The sequence below is a fragment of the Sus scrofa genome, chromosome 5 (assembly GCF_054392235.1).
Source record: "Sus scrofa isolate SSC_HxYL_T2T_F1_AM1 chromosome 5, Sscrofa_HxYL_maternal_Yorkshire_Landrace_v2.0, whole genome shotgun sequence".
Classification (NCBI taxonomy): domain Eukaryota; kingdom Metazoa; phylum Chordata; class Mammalia; order Artiodactyla; family Suidae; genus Sus; species Sus scrofa.
Genome location: NC_139387.1, coordinates 40080619 through 40102536, shown reverse-complemented (window position 1 = coordinate 40102536; position 21918 = coordinate 40080619). Strand labels below are relative to the sequence as shown.

At 38.7% G+C, this 21918-nt stretch overlaps 1 protein-coding gene across 3 annotated transcripts in view; it reads right to left on the bottom strand.

The window, feature by feature from the left end:
* TRHDE (thyrotropin releasing hormone degrading enzyme) overlaps nucleotides 1–21918 on the bottom strand; it is a 583967-nt gene that overhangs the window by 496756 nt on the left and 65293 nt on the right. For 2 of the 3 annotated variants that reach the window (XM_084956344.1, XM_084956345.1), the window contains 2 exons: nucleotides 10836–10900; nucleotides 7760–7817 (listed from right to left, as the gene is read on the bottom strand). In XM_084956344.1, coding sequence (XP_084812470.1) covers nucleotides 7760–7812 — 53 coding nt within the window. In that variant the 5' untranslated portion in view covers nucleotides 7813–7817; nucleotides 10836–10900. The remainder of the gene's footprint in view (nucleotides 1–7759; nucleotides 7818–10835; nucleotides 10901–21918) is intronic. The other variant, XM_084956347.1, reaches the window with a different exon arrangement.

Genomic DNA, 21918 nt, shown 5'->3' with positions numbered 1-21918 from the left:
AAAAGAATTGAAATCAGGAATTCAAAGAGATACCTGTACTCTCATGTTGACTACAACTTTATTTACCACAGCAAAGACAGGGAAGCAACCTAAATGTCCACCAATTGATGACCAATTAAAGGAAATGTGGCATATCCATACAATAGAATGTTATCCACCTTGAAAAAGAAGCAAATCCTGCAATTTGCAACAACATGAATGAACCTGGAGGACATTATACTAAGTGAAATAAGCCAGACACAGGAGGACAAATATTACATGGTATCATTTATATGATGAACCTAAAATCATCAAATATATGTAAGGAGAGTGGAATGGTAGTTGCCAGGAGCTGAGGGGAGGAGAAAATGCAAGTATTTGAGTGTACAAAGTTTTGGTTACACAAGATAGATAAATCCTAAAGATCTACTCTACAACATAGTGCCTATAATTAGCAGTATTGTATTGTATATGTTAAAATGTCCTAACAGCATAGATCTTACGTGTTGTTATAATAATAATAGTAAATGAAAAGGTGGAAGGAAACTTTTGGAGGCAATGGACAGTTTTATGATACAGATTGTGGTGATGACCTCACAGGTATATGCTTATCTCCAAACCCATCAAATTATATACATTAATTATGTACAACTTTTTACATGTCAAAAAATAATAACAAAATATTGTGAAGGTTATGAGAGAGAGGGAGAGATGACAGCTAATTGCAGTGCATGATCCTGGATTGGAATATGGGTTGGGGAAGGAAAATTTTCCATAAAAAACATTTTTAGGACAAATAGAGGAATTCGAATATGGATCAGTTACTAATATTGTATTGCGCTGAAATTTTCTGGTTTTGATCATTTTACTCTGTTGCTGTGCAACAAATCACCCTAAAACTTTATGGCTTAAAACTATAAACATTTATTCCTTCTGAAGTTCCTATGGGTTAGCTCGGTAATTCTTATAGTTTGAGTTGGTCTGGAAGGATCTGCATTGTCTAAATAGTCTTACTCACATTAATGTCACGTGGCTTGATATCAACCAAGATGGTAACTGCATATCCCTCATCCTCCCACAGCTTAGCCCAGTCATCGAGCCCTACAACACAAGCACTTTTCAAGCATCTGCTGGCGTTAATGTTTAATATCCTGTGTCCAAGTCAAGTTACATGACTAAGCCCAAATTTAAGGAGTGAAAAAAATAGACTCTCCCTCTTGATGGGAGGATAATTAAAGTCAAATGGTCATTTATGTAAGTATAGGAGAAATATTTGGCCATTTTGCAAGGCATCATATTATTACTAAGAATGTCCTGGTTCTTTAGAAAATACATACTGAAGTATTTAAGGATAAATACTACATAAAGTCTACAACTGACAAGCAGTTCAGGAAAAAGTAAGAGCTAGGCATGAACATAGAGAAGAAAATGTTGCCAAAAGTGAACAAATGTTGAATCTGCATGGCAGATATAAAGGACTTATGAGAGATTTTTGTACTATTCTTGTAAGTCTTTAAATTTACAATTACTTTATAGCAAAAAGTTATTTTAATTTCATTAAAGTATTGGATCACCTCAGTTTGACCTTCTTCTGCTACACTGTGGCACAAGAATGATGACAAATGGCATCAGAATCCTTTAATATGTATTTCTTTTTCTCAATACCTGAAGATATTATTTAAGTATTGTAGAAAGAAGCAGCTAAAGTAACTTATTTTTAGAAGGAACTATTTATGGTTTGCTAGTCAGGAGCCTAAAGTTAAAAATAAGAACTTTAAATGCAACACAATAACAAAAACTCATACTCTGGTATAACCTGAGTGTGTTGCTGCAGCTGACAGCTAAACTCATTTCACTAGGCCACGAAGACTGTTTTGGGGAATTTGTTGTTACACATAAAAGAGATCTGCAGCCAAATATGTTTGGAAAATGTTGAGAAAAATCAACATTAAACAGGCTCTGGTAATAAGCTAATTTACACTGTGCCTCTTTAAGAAGCAGCTAGCCTTGGCAGCATCCAGTAAGTGTGTTTGACAATGGAAACCTTTTCTAATGAAGCATCTTTTGGGACTGGTATTATTAGGATAGTGATGAAAACTTCAGCTGTGTGCAGTCACAGTATGATGTCAGGTTCGGTTCTTTTCCATGTCACTCTGCCTTTTCATTCTGGAATTAGAACCTCCTTTACCCTACTCCCACGCTTGCTGTGTCCCTATCTCATGAACAGTGTCACATTGGTCATACCCTTGAATCCACTGAAAGACAAGAATGTCATAACTCTACGCAGCCAAGTCACTGTAATGCTATCTCTGGAGTGAAGCGGACCGGAAGCCTGGCCCTACCAGTCCCCAGCTGTGTGATCTTAAGTAGGTTACATAGCTTAAAACTCAGTTCCTCCATATTTAAGATGAGAAAATTAAAATATATACCTTAGGAGGTTGGTGGAAAATTCAATGAAGATGATATTGTAAAAGGCTTAGCATTGAATCTGTCGTAATAAATATGTTCAATAAATATTCCCCCTCATAAAATATCATCAGTTTTTTTTTTTTCCATTTGTTTGTCTTTTTAGGGCCACACCTGCAGCATATGGAGGTTCCCAGGTTAGGGGTCAAATCGGAGCTGTAGCCACTGGCCTATACCATAGCCACAGCCACACCAGATCTGAGCCGCATCTGTGACCTACATCACAGCTCACAGCAACACCAGATCTTTAACCCACTGAGTGAGACCAGGGATCAAACCTGGGTCCTCAAGGATCCTAGTCAGATTTGTTTCTGCTGAGCCACGACAGGAAGGCGTATCATCAGTTTTTACATCTGCAATCACTCTAGTGGCAGTTCATTGCCTGTACCTCAACTGAGCCAGATATTTCTATCCTCCTTGCCACTGAAAAACAGATGAATGAAATGCTAAGATGCAGGCAATGTGGCTCTCTGTGAATAACAGAAATAACCCCGCCTCTCTCTGTGCCTTTCTTGGAAAAGACTGATGTGCCCTGGCCCTGCCAAGTGGTGGAGATACGGTGTGTCCTTCCCACCCCCTTACTCTACCACATGGCTGGGGCCCTCTTGTGGCTTAAGAATGTTCATGGGTGTTGCATCCTCACAGGGTAGCTGAACGGTAGCTATGAGAAGACTGAAGATTCACACAGGGTATCTTCCCACTCATTGATGACTCTGAATATGGGCAGCCTGAGGTCTCACATTTTCAACAATTAGAAAACTGGTAAATAAGTTGTCAGACATGAACAGGTGATAGTATGACACATACTCAAGCCCATCAGTAGGCGAGATCTTGGAAGACATAAGCCATGTAACTCTTACTCACTCTGAATGCTCTTTTCCGGCAAACTGTCCCAAGACAGTGAACTTGTCTTGGTTCTATGGTCCTGCTCAGCTCTGGAGCATGAGAGATGTCCCTCTCATTAGCCCTTCTCTTAGACTGTTCACTTGGAAACTTCTGAGCAGCAAAACTAGGATGAGCGCACGCCCAGTGATGGGGCCTGGGCACCTAGCCTGTCATACCACATGTTAATTTTTTCTGTTTTTGTCTGTTTTCCCTGACCTGAGATTCTGTTGGGGACCTTCTAGCTCAAATGGAGACTTTATGAAAGCTGGGGAAAGCCCCTTCCCTCATGATACTTTCCTGTCCTCATCAGAAAACTATGCAGGAATGTTTTAAACCCAAGCTATGTTAGGAGAGCAGCCCCCGCATTTGTGCAGAACAGATTGGCTCAGCTCACTTGTAAGCAGAGAGGCCCTGGGTCTCATCTCTTCTTCTTTAATCTCTTAGACTAAAAAACTAATACCATTCTTTTCTGCTTGGACATTTGGATAAGGCCTTTTTTACCAAAGGCAACTTCCTTAAATCCCTAACCTAACCTTCCCTTTGAAGAAAAGCTGTCTTTGGTGGTTTAGAGGTGAAAGGGGGGACTGGGGGCAAAGTAAACACAATTTATATAGAATAATTTTGATAATATTGAGTCTGAACAGTATCTGCAAACCCTGTTAAAATGTGCTGCCACTGTTGAGATGGAAGAGTTTCTACTGACCTCCCTAGGTTTAGGGAGCAATAAGTTCTTAGTTGAGTGTTATCTGGAAGACCCTTTCCCATTACTCAGAAGCTCTTAGGATGGATTTAGCCTCTTGAGCATCTATAGCATCCTGTTTCCCATTATCAAAAGTTACTCTCCTGCCTTCTCTGAGTTTTGCTATTTAGCTATTTATTCAAAGAAAGAGAAAGAATTAGACAAGCATGCATATGTGATGCAGATTTACATTTTAGAGTGTTCACATATAAAATATCTACTCCAGCAGTTCCCGTCATGGTGCAGTGGTTAACGAATCCGACTAGAAACCATGAGGTTGCAGGTTCGATCCCTGCCCTTGCTCAGTGGGTTAAGGATCCAGCGTTGCCACGAGCTGTGGTGTAGGTCACAGACGCAGCTTGGATCCTGCGTTGCTGTGGCTCTGGCATAGGCTGGCAGCTACAGCTCCGATTCGACCCCTAGCCTGGAAACCTCCATGTGCTGTGGGAGCGGCCCAAGAAATGGCAAAAAGACAAAAAAATAAAATAAAATAAATAAAATATCTACTCCATGCAAATAAGATCAGTGATTCTCAATGTGGTCTCCAAAAGAGTAGCACCCGTATCACCTGGAAACATGCTAAAAGTGCAATTCTTGGGTTCTACTCCAGAACTATTGCATCAGAAACTGGGAGTGAGGCCAAGTAATCCACTTGAACAACAACATCAAGTGATCCTGATGTCTGCTCAAGTTTGAGAACCACTGCTCTAGACAGCAGACCATTGAAAGCCATACCAAAGATTAAAAAGAATTCTTCACTCCACCAATAAATGAGATCTAACAATAGTCAGCTGTGCCTGCATCAGTTGTCCATGGGGAGTGATTTCCTCTTCAAGCTCTCTTGAACCTCCCGATGTGAGCCCTGGCTGGCTCTTGAGGACTTACTTTACGATTTTCACTCAAGGTTAAGAAGTTTGTCCTGAAAGCCAGTTCACAGGACCACACATCCATTTCCTACTGCTCCTGTCACTGAAGTTGGACCCTGATTCTCAAATTCTTGTTATTTAGTTCAGGATTCATGGTTTTAAGAACTCCAGCGCTTAGACAAGGTTCAGTATTATAACCCACTCTGGGATATAAAGCTTTAAACACCTTAAGCCAGTTTGCACTGGAGTTGAGCCTATCATCCTACTCAGACTAAATGTTTTGATTGGCTAGCTTCTGCCCCCATCCAATACCTTTCCCTATTTAGTGCAATTTCTGTCCATTTACCCAACAGAAGTTGCAGGATTGCTGCAGAGACTTCTTTTTCTTATGTCCTAAGATCCATCCCCCATGACCAAATGATCCCACTAAACCAGTGGTTGTCAGTCATCACTGTTATAGATGGCAGTGTGTCCCCTCAAAATATATATGCTATTTTAACTCTAATCCCCAATGTGGTTATATCTGGAGACAGGCTTTTAAAGAAGTAGTTAAGGTTAAGGGAGGTCATAAGGGTGGGACCCTAAGCTGACTGGACTGATTATAAGAGGAAGACATACCAGAGATTCTTTTTCTCCTTAGGTGCACAGAAGAAGATTGAGGGAAGATATATATAGTGAGAAGATGGCCATCAACAAGCCAGGAGAGGGAGGCCTCCCTGGAAACCAACCCTGATGGCACCTTGATCTTGGACTTCCAGCCTCCAGAATTATGAGAAAATAAATTCCTGTTGTATAAGCCAGCTGGTATGTGGTATTTTGTTATGGTATCCTGAGCAAACTAATACAATCACCTGGGACAGGGAGTGGTTAAAAAATACATATCCCTAAAAGAATGATTTAGTTTGTCTGAGGTATGGTCCTTACATTAACACTTTTTAGAATCATCCCAGATTATTCTGTGTGCAGCCGAAGGCTGAGAAAAACTGAGACTGTCCCTGATTTGTAAAACTGAACCTGTAGTCTTTTTTTTTAAGTCTGCCCATTGCCATAATTTGAGATGATGCCTTTAGATTTAGACATATCTGTCCTCCTATTCAAGGAATCCCCAAACAGATAAGGAAGATGGGTTTGCCAGCCTGAACAACCGAATGTAAACTGAGCTTGACATTAAAATAACTTTAGAATAAATCAGTCCAAGATTTGTAATATAATAAATTATTAAATATTTCTTATTTTTCTTTTGGAAATAACTTTCAAAGAAAGAAACAAAATCAATAAACTTTAACGAGCCTGTAAACAAGACCAGGTCCTAACCTGAGAGCCCAACATTTCAGAAACATTATCTGAATTTGTACTAAATTAGAAGAAGTCACCAGTAATCTACATAACTCCCCTTCTCAAGAGTATAGTACAGCATGGTTGCAGGTAAGGGGAAATTTTTCTGAAAAAAAAAAAAAATCTACTAGTATCTCCAAACTGGAAAGAATTATATTCTACAGGGTTCAACTGCAGAAAATAAAATCCACTCTAGTCACTTGAAGCAGAACAGGATTTGATGAAGGAAATTAAGTGCTTACAAAATTGGAAGATCAGGAGAAATGGGGTTGAATCTGAACAGCTCCCAAAGCCATACAACTTCTGCTATGAATCAGGAAAGCTGCTTCTGCAAGAATCTGCTGAATCATGGAGCCACATTCCGAATTAGGAAGCTTTAACAGATGCCCCCACAGCCATGCAACCTCTGTCATTCTCCATCCACATAAGCAAAATGGACACCCTATATCTTGCCTCTCTACTCATATGACTCAATTACTAATCAATAGATCATAAAAAATGCTTCTGATTAATGTAATCTAAATCATGTCTAGAACCCTACCTACAAGGGAGGCTAGAAAAATGTGGTTTTCAAGTTTTTCAGCCTTTGATTATAAGAAAATGGTAATTTTTTAAATAAAGCTGCTTTCTATATACTTAGCATCCATATAAAACCTACTTTCCATACTTGTATTTCAAAACAACTAAACAACCTCCACAACATAGCTGTCAGGCATAATTATCTAGCTATAGATGAATAGTCATGGGAGGCATTCAAGAGGATTACTAGTGTTCCAAGCATATTAATCTATTTACTCCTTGATAATTAGGATCAGTTATGGCAGCTAACCCAAGATTGACCTCCTTTCCCTAAATGTCAGGTTAATAATCTCATCTTCCAATTACGTTACTGGATCTGCTAGAAATGCAAGCCTCTCAGAGACTAAAAGCTCTGACTTAAGCATAGCCCCAAATTTTGACAAGAAGCAAAATTTCCTAAGTAGGTCATTTGGTACTACACTGGTGTAATAGTAGGTAAGAGATATAATTTCCTTGTCTCTTACTTTGTTTTCAGACCCTACATCTTCCAGCTATTGCAGAAATATGTTGGTCAGTGGTTCAGAGTAAATACTGCATCTGTAATGCAGCATTCCATTCCCCCAAGGTGTTATTTCTTAGATGCCATAACTCAGTCTTCAGTGGTCCATGCCACCATTTCATAAAGGTAACTGCTTCTAAATGGATATTCCCAGTTTATCTTCTAAGTATGAACCCAATGACTTATTTTGCTATAAAATTAGTTATTTAATCAGTGTAATTTTTTAATAAAGCTACTTTCTATATACTTAGCATCCATATACAATAAGCTACTTGGTAAGTCCTCAGACGTTTGCTGGCAGAAACATAGTAAGCAGAGAAAGCAAATTCAAACCCATATTGAATAATCCATTTTCATGAGGAAAAATCACTGATCTCTCCATGATGGAAGTAAATTAATATAATCTATTACCTGGACATTACTCTGTGTCTGGTAGTGTGGACACTTCGTGGATATGTAGCCATATCAGCTGTAGTGGAAGAAAACTCATGTTATTGAGCTGATATAGAACCTCCACCTATGGCCATCAAAACCACTTTCTTCTTTAACCTAGTAAGCAACACTGGAGTGGCTGGAGAAAGACTGTCTTTCTCCAAATACCATGTTATATCACTTATACATGTAATCTAAAACACGGCATAAATGAACTTATCTATGAAACATACTCACAGACATAGATAACAGACTTGGGGTTGCCGAGGGGGTGGAGCATAGGGGAAAGAAGAATGGGGAGCTGGGGTTAGCAGATGCAAACCATTACAAATAGAATGGATAAAAATAAGGCTGTGCTGTATTAGCTCAAGGAACTATACTCAATATCCTGTGACAAACCATAACAGAAAAGAATATTAAAGAGGATGTAGATATGTAGAACAATTACTTTCCTCTACAGCAGACATTAACACAACATTGTATATCAACTATACTTCATAAAAAAAATTTTTAAATGTCTTTCTCATCTACTGAGTGACCATCACATCCACTTAATGTTGAGAACTTCATCTCCAAAGTAGGACCTTTAGAAAAGCAGTCATAAAGAACACATGACTCAGTCTCTGGGTCAATCTACTTACCTCTTCTTCAAACTTCCTTGTCAAAAATCCTCTATATACTGTATTTCCCAACCCATTAGCTGTTGCCCATGAACCAAAATGTTTATATACATGCAGACAAGGTATACCTCTAGACCTATCACCGTATGGTCTAGAGGTGTACCTTGTCTGCATCTCTCATCCCAGACAAGGTATACCTCTAGATCTACCACTGTATGGTCTGCCCATTGGGGGAATTTCCTTCATCCCCTGTCCTTCGATAATACCCTTGTGCAAAGCTGTAATGTTTCAGCAGTCAGCCTACTTCTAGATCAGGCCACATATCATTAGGAACCATCTATCAATGGATTTGAATGCTTTTTTTTCCTCGAGTTATATGGAACCTCCCCTGGGGTTCTGGGGCTGGGGTTGAGGGAAGAATGGAGTAGAAAGAACTGCACAAGATTAATAGCATATTTTGTTTCCATGTGATAACGGAGTGCTGCTGGACATACCCTAATTTATGACTTAGCAAATCAGATGCCACTCAGTTCATGAAAAGCAGCTCAGTCTGTGTGTATATCTGAGTCCTGAAGTTACATATCCAGTTTCTGCTAGAGTCTAATAACACACTAAGAGCAGCTGTTTCTCAAAAGGAGAATAGCTACTTGCCAGGGAGCGGCACATGTGGATTTAGCTAGTTTTTGAGTACACTGAATGTATGTTGAATATACATGTAGTTATATATATATTATATATGTATATATTATATATTCTAACATTACTAATTCCCTAAGACTTGAATTTCTTCTTTTTCATGATGTGGAGGAATTTATGGCGTATCAATTTTATTAGCTTAAGCCACCATTAAGTCTAAGAGTCATACTTTATTTATATATATATATTTATTTTATATAAATTATATACTTAGGAATTGGAAAAATAATGTATATATAAATATTATATATCCATATATATACATGGATCCACCAAAAATACTCTGCAGTGAACATTGACCAAAACTCCATTTATCACTCAAACCCATAAGTCCCCATTCTGACCAGCAAACCATCACAGTGACTGAGTCTCCATAGACTCCATGCTATCTCAGAACCAATATCAATCATCACTGAAAAGTCTAGTATGTTTCTTTACCACATAAAATGTTACTTTGTTATCGGCAATGAGAGGAAGATTTACAGTTTGTATTTGCGATGTTTTGGTGGTCGTCTTTCTTCAAGGATATCAGTCATAGGTTGACTGCAAATTTGCATTGAATGGCAGCCAGGGATGAATAAAGTGGATGCCAGAAATTTCTTGTAATAAAGAAGGAGGAAACCAAAGTTGCAGGGAGAGCAAACAATGAAGCCTTTCACTCAAAAGGCTTTGTGTCTATGTACTGACAGGTCTGGGAATTGGTAGGGCATGATTATTATAAGGTGTCAGGTCAGCCCTCTGTTCCCAGACCTTTGAGTTTTTAGTGAGTTCACCCATCTATTTCTTTCACTCCTAGAGCCCCAAGATCGGTAAGTCACCACTAAAAATTCCTGCTGTCAAACAACTTGTGTCTACTGAGATAACTATGCTTGGCCTTCTGGCATAATTACTGCCACACATGGCCTCTGCTACCTAAAATTCTATCATTCCCACTAAAGCTGGAATGCTGGTTGAATGGCGGCGTGTTCTCTCTTTACTTTCAGTTTATGGAGAACAGCCATGGCTGTCCCTCATCAGTGTGTTTATCAATGATCTGAACGATCTTGAGAGACGTGGGGTGGTTGAGTTGATCATACATTTTAAATACGTTCTAACATGCCTAATTCCCTAAGACTTGAATTTCTTCTTTTTTATGGTACTAAGAAATTTCTGGCGTTTTGATTTTATTAGCTTAAACCACCATGAAGTCTAAGAGTCAATCAGCCATCAGACTATACATTCAATTCTAAATTTTTGGTAACTGTATCCATATCAATAATCATCACATCAAAGCATTGGTCTAGTACCTAGTATCTTCAAAATCCATTTCTCACACATACTCTCCGGTTTTTGGCTATTATAAGTATTTGCATAAAATCATTTAACTCCTTTTGTTTGTAAGCCTTTTCCTCTGAGACTTGACATTGCAATTGTTCCCTAGGACATGCAGAGATCTGATTTGGCTATAAATGTGGAAGCAATAATAGCAAGGGTGCTACAAGAGAAGAACTGACATTTCTTTGAAAGGAAATTGCCTCAGAAAATGCTTATATGGTCTTCAAAGAAATCAAGGTCAACGTCATCAGGCAAGAGAGGAGCTGCTTCTGCTGGCAAAGAGACTTGGTGAGGTTTGAGGTTCATGGTATACAGATTTATCCCAGTCCTCTTAAATGACTTCATTTCAATGATGGGGGTCTTTTTCTCAGTCGATGTTTTCAATTTTGTGAAAAATAAATGGAAAAACTGTAAATTCAACCTACCTTATAATACAGCAACCTGCAGCATCAGATTTTCCATCTGATTTCCATCTAAATTAGTCTTGAGGCTACAAAAGATGAGAGATTCTTTAAGGACAGCTACAAAAATTCCATGATTCTCAGATGGCTTCTAGAGCTAAGAATTTAAAATATTGAACCTGTCTCTCTCTCTTTTCTTCCTCATCTATAGCATATGGAAGTTCCAGGGATAGAATCTGAGCCATAGCTATGACCTACACTAAGCTGCAGCAAGACCAGATCCTTAACTCACTCCAAACACGTGGTGCCACAGAGACAACACCTCATCCTTAACCCACTATACCTAGCAGGAACTCCGAGCCTTTCTTTCTTTTAGTTTACCTGCCATCCCACTCCCAAGTCCTTTTCTTCCTCATGTCCCCCACAGTGATCTATCACAGCATTGACCAGAGACCACAACTTAAGTAATTGCTCATTCTGGGATGCAATTGCCTTTAAACAAAATTAAGTCCATTTCTTTGATGTTTTATTGGTGAGAACCACTTCTGGTACTAATTACTTTATGGGTCAGATTTCAGTTGCACACAACAGAATCCACTTGAACTGTTTAAGCGAAATGTTTTTATATAGGGAACTATGTGCTTTCATAAATTTTAAAAATCTAGAGAAGCAGCTTCCAGGCTAATCTCCCAGGACTAAATCCTAGCTCTTAGAATAACTCTGCCTCTGCCATGGATAGAGAAATTGATCATCACCACTGCAGAAGGTAACAAATCAGGAATCCATTTTGTACTAGTAATCACTACAAAGCCATACTAACTCTGACCTGACTAGGGGCATTGCTGCCACACTGTGAAAGAAAACAGCTGTTTATCAGGAAACTACCTGTCATGTTAGAAGTTCACTGTTTCATATGCTGGTCCAGAACCATGTCACCTCTCCTACAACTTGTGCCTCCACACTCTACCACTCTGGCCTATGTTAACTTTTTAATCAAAGTCTCATGAAGCAGCATCTGACTGATAAAACATGAATCATATCTAAAATTTTGACTTCTGGAGATCTGGGGACATAGCGTACTAGGAGGGACTTAAGGTGGATGTTAAGTTAGCCGTTATCACTTACAGTTTCTCTTTTCACTGTATATCAGAGAAACTCCAAAATCACTCTGATAGGCCTAGAAAAGTCACCACATTTTGCCTTATTTTTTTCTGCCCCATGAATAGTGAGAAGACCAAATTTACAAAGAGCCGTAGTTAGAATCAATGATCCACATTCACAAACTATAATACAATGCAAACTATAATGACATGTCAACAAAAATTCAAGGGCCTATTTCAACAGCTTAATAGAGACATAATTGATGTGCCACATGTTTGTGTCTGTGTGTGTATAAATATATGTGAGATATATATGTAACATATATATATTTAAATATACAAAAAAGCCAAATATTTCTTCAAAGAAGACATACAGATAGCCAACAGATATGAGAAGAAGCTCAACATTGCTAATTATTAGTAAAGTGCAAGTCAAAACTATAATGAGGTATCATCTCATGCTGGTCAGAATGGCTATCATCAAAAAGCTTACAAATATATTCTAGAGAAGATATAGAGAAGGGAACTTTCCTACGTTATTAGTGTAGCCACTATGGAAAGCAGTATAGAGGTTCCTTTAAAAAACCAAAAATTGAGGTACCATATGATTGAACCATTCCACTCCTGGGCATATATCCAGGAAAGATGAAAACTCTAATCCAAAAAGATTCATGCACCACAATGTTCATAGCAGCACTATTTACAACAGCCAAGATACAGAAGCAAAGTGTCCATCCATAGATGAATGTGTAAAGAAAATGTGGTATATACATATATAAAATAATATACACTATAATATTACTAGGCCATAAAAAATAATGAAATCTTGCCATTTGCAGTAACATGGATAGACCTAGACATCATACTAAGTGAAATACATCTGACAAACTCTGATATCACTTACATGTGGAATCTAAAAAATGCTACAAATGAACTTATTTACAAAAGAGAAATAGACCCACAGACATAGAAAACAAATTTATGGTTAAAAAGGGGAAAGGGGTGAGTGAGGGATAAAATTAGGATGCCGGTAGCCTTTGATACCCTAATGGGTCCATCTTTGTGGACTTCTCCACTGTTATTTTCTTCCTCTTCTTCTGACACTCTCTTTGCAGGTCACTGCACTGGAGCCATACTAACTATACTACTATACTTCTGTTCTTCAAATACTCAAGTTCATCCCAAATTAGGACTGGGACAGTGGCCTGGAAAACTCTCTCTTCTTGGCTTCTTCTGTTCAGTTTTTTTTTTTATAAATAAAATTCCACTCCTTAGAAAAGCCTTTCTTGACTACACTAGCTAAAGATACACCTCTCTCTCCTTTAGGTATTACCATATCTACCTACTTTGTTTCCTTCAAGCACATGTTACTGTGTAATTACAAACCTGGTTACTTATTTGTTGGACCTCCTCTTGAGAATGTTAGTTCCATAAAAGCAGATGCCTTAAATGTTTTATTCACTACTATATCCCAGGACTTAGAATTATATATTATACATAGAAAACACCCAATAAAAAGGTATTGAATGAATTGTACAATGATATATGTATGTTTGTGTCTGTGAGCCAGTGTTATCTATAAAGCTGAAAATAATTTAAAATCCATCAATGGAGAATTAAAGTATTTTTGAAGTAGCCATACTCTGGAACACTTAGCAACCACTAGTAATGATAACACAAATCTATATTTATTGATACAAAATAACAACTACAATATATTAATGAATGAAAAAAGATTATTTTGTTTGATCTAATTTCAGTTAATATGCTTGTGTTTGTGACTGTATAGTTAGATGCCTGGTAAGATTATTCTCCAAAATATTAGCAATTGTTGTCACATACCATTGACCTTTCATACATATATGCGGGGAGCCGAGGAGATGCAGGAGGCCGAGGAAGGGAACTAGCCTTACGGCAGAGTTTGGGCGTGCACTCCCTGGCTGCTGGAGCTGAACTCCGGCACATACATATTTTTTGTATAGTCTGAATTTGTGTGTGTGTTTACAATGAATATGTATTATCTATAACCAGCTTTTATTTATTTATTCATTTATTTTTTGCCTTTTTGTCTTATCTAGGGATGTACTCATGGCATATGGAGGTTCCTAGGCTAGGGGTCCAATTGGAGCTGTAGCTGCAGGCCTATGCCAGAGCCACAGCAACATGGGATCTGAGCTGCATCTGCAACCTACACCACAGCTCATGGCAATGCCAGATCCTTAACCCACTGAGCGAGGCCAGGGATCAAACCCGAAACCTCATGGTTTCTAGTTGGATTTGTTAACCACTGAGCCCTGATGGGAACTCCAGCTTTTATTTTGAAATGGGCAAGCACAGGTGTTGTTCTCCATGAATATATAACACAACTTTAATTTTCTTGCTTTATATTACACATGAAGGGAATAATCAACAAGATCCTACTTAGAGCACAGAGAGCTATATTCAGTAACTTATAATAAACCATAATGGAAAAGAATATAAAAAGAGTATGTATATCTGTATAACTGAATGACTTTGCTGTATACCAGAAATTAATACAACATTGTAAATCAACTATAATTCAAGAAAAAATAAAATTAAATAATAATCTTCTTGCTTTAAAACAACATACAAATGTGAAGCTGAGTCACTTAGTTTTTGGAAATAGAGAAACAGCAGTGGAGATTTCTTAAACAGATACCATTTTACATTTGAAACTATATTAGCTTCCACATTAAACAATTACTGGATGGCACATATATAGAGCCCTCTACACTGACTGAAGAATTGAATAAAATATTTCATAATAGCAACATCTTTTTTTCCCTCTCGGTCTTGCCAGATGAAAGAATGGATTATGAGGACTTATCACCAATTTTGAGTTTTCTTTCTTAGTACACATCCCACATCTTACCCCATACCGTGTACCTAATACACTCCAAATCACATGTGAGAGAAAATTACGTTTAGTCACTGGACTGTTTTCAGTCATGTCTGTAGTCTAGTCTGAACTCAGAGAGAGGTTTTTTTTTTTTTTAACTTATTTATTTCCTGCAATTGTCAAGCCAGAAAAACTCATGTCAGCATTTGCCAAAAAGAAGGCACAAAGTAATCAAAGACTGCTTTTATTCAAACATTCAATAATAACCATGTAATTATGGAAGCATTTAAAATAATCTCAGGAAATTCAAGCAAAACCATTCTTGTAAAAAGGCATTTGTGCATATACACTGTCATATACGGAGTTGTCTGCTCATCGAAGCAGAATCACAGCCATTCCAATAAATCATACTGACACACTTTGTTCTAGTCCAGCTTGCAAGATAGCTGCTTTCACGACATCCCCAAATCACAGAACGAGTAGCAGGATATAGTCAAATTACTTTTCTGACAAACAAAACAGGAAAAAAAAAAAAAAGAAAACTTGCAAGGGTGAATTCATATGAGATTGAAACGTGCTTGGAAGACCAAGAACTGAGAGATACTGTGATTCCTGAGGGCGCCATGATGTGCCAAAATTGTTTTATGACACTTAGCCATAATTGCAGCTAACCACACTGCTGGGGCTCTTTTCTTGGCAGGATCAGAGCCCATGAATATGCGTGTGTATTTGTATGTGTGTATAAATTAATCTCCTTGTGAAGATGTGATTGCTCCACCTGTTATCGCCTGTCTCTATCTTAAATTTTCATCAAGTGTTGCCAATTAGTTCACAAAACAGAACTGAAGAGTGAAAATTGAGGTGCAGCATGTCTGACTTATGGATGGAATTGGCTATGCCCTGTGATTTTTTTTGTGGCTGCTTTAAATATTCTGTCATTGAATTGATTAAATAATTAAAGCTATGCAAACATGTCAGATGGAATTTCACATCAAATTTCAACTGGGACCTTGGAAGTGTCATATATTTTCTAATGCTGTGGAATTCTTTACATTTCTGGAAAGTCACCTGAGGTTTTCACCATCATATAAAAGACAGTTGGGGCAGGATGGAAGACTTTTCTCCTAAGAATTAGAATTACTGGATTTTGTAATTTATAATCACCATAATCCTGAGCACATGACTTACCTCTCTGAGATCTTTCTGTCATATCTAGGAAGTGGAAATAGGATTTGTTCCGCCAATCTCATAAGATTCTTTAAAGATTAAATAAAGTAAGCCCGTGTCATGTAAAATGCAGTTTGAAAGTTATAAAGTACAAAACAAATTCAGTAACGTTATTATTTAAGAGAAGTCACTGTACCAGGAAGAGCATGAAGTGATCATAAAAGAGCTATTCAACACAACTGCTATCATTCAACATCCATTGAGCACCTACTCTTTGGGAAGCACTTCACATGGTCAAAGATGACAGAAACACTCTCTTCCTAAGTGAAGACTGCTTAACAACTAAAGCTATAAAAACACATGGCAATAGATAAATGCCAAGTGACAGTTATCAGTGGATAGTTTGGTGATGGAAAATGAAAGATTTCACCATCATCTTCCAGAGTGAGGGAAGGATCGAGCCTTGATGGACAGTTTTGTTGTTGTTTTTCTTCTTTTTTTTTTTTTTAATATGGCTTTTGGGGTTTAGATACTGAGATTTGAACCTGATAAATAAGCATATTCCTTTCCTACTCCAAGTTCAAAGACACTACATGCATTTATCACAGAGAAGCATTTTTTAAAAATTAGCTTTATTGCAGATTAAGATTAAATGACAAAATGCCCTTTGGCCTCTTGCCACCAGACATTCCCTTAGGTACACTGAGCACTCAGCTCTGGCAGATTTGGACACCTGCAGGCCTCCTTGGCAGCAGCAAGGTGGAACAGGACTTGGCCATCCCAACAACAGAACACTCCACAAAAAGAAAGGAGCCTGCTTTGTATCTTTGCCCAAATTCCTCAATCTGCTACGTCACACCTTCTTCCACATGGAGGAGTGAATGAGGCAAACCAAAAAAGGCCAGAAGGATTACAATGTAAAAATAAATTTCATGGAAATGGGAATCCTCACCTGTAGGGGTTCCTTGCTAGCACAAGGGTGAGTAAAACTAGAGCTTTCCTTTGTTCCAAAAGAGTAACGATGTAAATAACCCGATATTTTCCATTTAAGTTGAAAGCCACGTCTTCAGACATCAAGCTTTCTATGTATTTACTGCTATTCCTTACCTGTCTCCTCTGTACCACTGATTGTTTTTGTTTGTTTGTTTTGTTTTGTTTTTTGTCTTTTTGCCATTTCTTGGGCCACTCCCATGGCATATGGAGGTTCCCAGGCTAGAGGTCGAATCAGAGCTGTAGCCGCCGGCCTACGCCAGAGCCACAGCAACTCGGGTTCCAAGCCGTGTCTGCAACCTACACTGCAGCTCATGGCAATGCCGGATCCTTAACCCACTGAGCAAGGCCAGGGATCGAACCCACAACCTCATGGTTCCTAGTTGGATTCGTTAACCACTGAGCCACAATGGGAACTCCAATGTACCACTGATTTAGGTCTAGTTTTGTTTTTTGTTTGTTTTTGGTTTTTTTGTTTGTTCGTGATTTTTTTAGGGATGCGCTTGCAGCATATGGAAGTTCCCAGGCTAGGAGTCAAATCCAAGTTGTAGCTGCCAGTCTATACCACAGCAATGCCAGATCCTTAACCCACTGAGCAAGGCCAGGGACTGAACCATGGACAGGAACTCCCTACTCCATTTTAAATATATTCATATCTGGAAAGGTGAACTTCCCTACGTTATTATGTTATGCCTTGAAAGACAATTAGTAATAACAGATGGAAATAGATTAGGGAGGCAATCCAGGTGGGGGAGGTGGCAAAGCAGGAACAGGAAGTGAGCCTGGACATTACATCTTCAGGGAAGATGAATGGACCACAAGCTTGAGAAGAGAGTTTCTACAAGGGTGTTGGAAACAATCAACTTAGAGCAGTGTCTGAAGTGTGACACGACAGAATCAGTAATGTCACCCTATTGACACTGAAGGTTTTTGAATAGGGTGCCAAACATGACAAAACGGTCTTTGTGAAGGTTATTGGTATATTATTATTTCCTCAATCACTCGGAAATCAAAAAAGAATGCAGCTTATTAAATAATCCAAGAGTAAGCAATAGGAACAAAGATTGCAGCTGAATGCCTATGTTTTCTGAATGTTTAAACAAGGAATACAGTTTCCTAATTTAGTCTAGCCATTTATATAACTAAGACACAAATACACCTCACTCCTAAATACATAGCACACAGTCTTACTATAAATCATTTCCTTATTATTATAGTATACCTCTAGTAGTGATAAATACCTGACTATAGAGATAAGAATTTTAAAATATTGATTAGTACCAGGAATGTCCTAAAGGAAATTTTAAAGTAGGAAGAGTTTACTTTCAGGAGTTCCCACTTCATCTCCCAAAACCTATGAAGAAAAATAATTCTTACTTTTGATGAAGAAAAATAATTCTTACTTTTGATGGAAGTCATGTATTTTAAGTTTTTTGTGTAAGATATTTGGGTACTATTTGCCTGGGGGAACAACTGAAAAAAAAAAAAAGAAAGAAAGATATGTCAAAGAGAAATTCTAGAACTGGAAGGAATTAGTTATTAGAGCTAGAAAAAAATCACTGACTTCAAAATTCACCTTTGCTACCCAAATGAGCCACAGACTGAAAGAGACTTTCATAAAGGAAAGGAATGAAATAAATCACACAGAAGGGACAGTCTTTGAAACAGGAGAAGCCAAGGGGTCTTCTTTCAGGTGTTACATAAATCTAATGTTGTAAACAGAGAATTTAAGGAAAAATGGTATTTACTGTCAAGCCCTGTGGATCATCCTTAAGAATCAAACCAGGTGCTAGCTTAGAACCATCTATGAAACTTCAAAGAACTAATTCTAAGAAAATAATTCCAAATTTATGCGCAGATCAAGCTATACTGATGACCATGCACAATATTTTTATAAATGTTCTAACTTTAATGCCCCAAACAAAAAGAGAGCTTGAATAAATTATGGGTCTTCCTCAAGACAGAAACCATGCATTTTTTTTAATTATATAAAAGAGAAACACTTCTGAATGGTCGTATGAGAATCTCTGCGGACCTTCTCCCCAGAGAAACAACTATAACTGGAGAAAATTGTATTTAAAAACAACAGCAATTTTAAGTCTGTGGAAATTGTCCTAAGGGCATATAGCAAGTACAGAAACATTTATTCAAGAAAATCCAATAAATCTGACTATGAACAGCCCAGTGTGATGGCAGCCCTACTCTAAGCCGATGCAGCCAAGATGACAGGGCTCCTTTTCCCCTGCTTCCAGGAAAGGGAGTAGCACTTATCGTATCCATTCCCCACCCCCAGATCTGTACTGCAGAAACTATTCCAAGAAAGATGCCACGGAGGTCTGAGGCTCTCTTCCTCCACCAGTACCCACCAGCAAGGCAGAAACTCCACTGCAGGCAGGGCAGGTGGAAAATCCCTGGACCCTGACCACCCCCACTGTGCCTCTCTCACAAGAGGAGGCATTCCACACCAGGAGGGGCAAGCTGAGAACACCAGGCATAACACACATCCTGCTACTCCCAGATCAAGATTGTCCCTCTGAGAGAAGTTGCCGCTGTCCCTGACCCAGCTCCAGCCAAAGCAGCCATTGGGACATTCTTCCCAGAGAGAGGCAGGTCATTAGAACTGAGAGCTCTGTAGCTCTCTCTAAGGATACTGGCTTTATCTGCAACAGAGAGGTGAATTCCAGCCTAGGGGCACTATGGAAAACAGTGGAAATCTTGGTGGTGAGCAATTAAGAGGCTGGTAGCTCCTTGACAGCTACAGGTAAAAACACTAGACTGGCTAAAAGTTTAACAAAGAACCAGAGAGAGAAAACGCTAAGGAGAGTCCTCCTGGGGCTAGAGAAGGCCTGAAAGACTACTAGGCAGAAAGGTCTGACTTTAATTGGATTAGACTATGGAGCAAGTTGTACCCAGGGCCTTGTCAAAAACAATAGAGCAATCAGCTAGCAATTAATAGAAGCTAATAGCTGCATGTGATACCAATAGAGACAGACTCTTCAGAACCTTAACAGGGAGATCTGAGAAAGAGACAGAGCATCAAAGAGAGCCTGACAAAAAACACTGTCATCCCATTGAGTCCTGCCATGGCCTTCAGAAAGGAATCTCCGCTCTCCTTGCTGTTTCTCACCTCGCTGCTCCAGACAGAGCTCTGGGGCATGACAAGATGTCAGAAGTCAAGAATTTTCTAGGAAAATAAGAAACTTAGAATTGAGTCAAGGAAACTGGCTACAGGCTTGTTCCTTAAAACAGTGATAATCTGTCCAATCTCTAGTTCCAAAAGTGGGTGATCAATTTACATCTCAGTAAATTCATCAGCAGTAACAAAGACCTTTCAGTCTAGTGATTCGACAAAGTGGAAGCAGCAAACCAGTGAAAACACTTGGAAGGTATTTGGGATGCAGTGTTGGCTTTCTCAGTCCTAGGTTGGCATGAAGACACAATCCAGTAATTAAAGATAGAATCCTAGCTCACTCCTAATCCTCTCCCCATGCACACAAACACACCATCATGACCACTGCCGTCACAACCAAGGAGGGCCTAGGAAGAACCAAGCAGGAGGATACAACTCCTACCATACGACTTAGGACAGCACTCTAGCCCCCCTGAAAACAGCAAGAATGTTAAAGGAGAAAGTGACGAAGCCCAGTCAGTCACTTTAACATGGGAATGGTGGTGACGAATTCTCAGCACCACAAAAACATCCTCATGACTATCACCGGCTAGTCCAGAGTTACCTCTCAATACCCTGTACCCCAAACCTAATGGACACCCTAGATCTCAGAAGCCACTACTTGTTACTCTCTGAACAAGTGGTAGTCTCTACTTTTTATTTTCCTGCATGTGCTAGTCCCTGCTTACAAGGCCCTTCCCTCATGTCCCAAGTTCCCCAACCTGGCCAAGTCTTAATTATCATTTGAACTCTATTAAAAGATCACTTTCTCCTTAAGTCTCCCAACCTGGTTTGGGGGTTCATGTCACATACTCCTACGTGATCCAGTAGCATAGCCCCTATATTATAGCATAACCTCTAGCATATCCCCTATATTATAGCAGAGTTATCAAAAGTTATTGACACTTTTGATTAGAAACTCACCAAAGACTAGAACCATTACCCATTAGTCCTCTTACCCATAATACTGGGCACAGTGTCAGGCATAGAGGGACTCAACAAATGTGTGGTGAGTTGGTGAGTGCAGATTCTGTTACTCAAAACTGCTGAAAAGAGGCCAAGGCACCCCAAAAGCCAAGACCATGACCACAAAAATAATTCCAGAAGCTGTGGCTGGTCATTCTAAGACTTCAAATAAATTATCTGCTTTCATCAGGACTAGTTAACAAATGGACAAAGCTAAGCCTACAGGTCACAAGAGATTTTCCATGTAGCTACTGGAGGGAGGCTGTGGAACAGACGGGACACACAACATGAGTCCCTCGTAAACCGAGATAATATGATAGTGTGTGACACATCTGCTTTTAAACAAAGACATCTTGGGTATTATGCCTTAACTCATAGAAATGATTTAATAGCGGCATTTTACACAGTAGAGCAGAAACTAGGAGAAAACATTTTACACATAGAAACTTTCTTCAGGGCCATGCTCAAGTCTCACTTCATTAGTGACCACTATTCAGTGTCACCAGATACAATACCAATGTCCCATATTTAAGTGTAAGTATGCCCCAGATATATAAATATGCGAGTATATCTCAATTATTACATAGGCTATACTTACACTTTTAAAAATTGTTGTTTATCTGAAATGCACACTTGTAGGCATCCTACATGTTCATTCGGTTAAAAAAAAAAAAAAAACTTGAAAAAGCATACTATAACATCATAGGAGTGTTCTAATCCATTTAAGCTTAGCCCCTTACATCGAGAGTTAATTTTTCCTTCCTCATCCTCTTCCCAATTTAAGTTTAAAAACACTTTATATTCTGCACCATGTTTGCTGACTATTTCTGCCATCACTCCATATCCACTGAAATG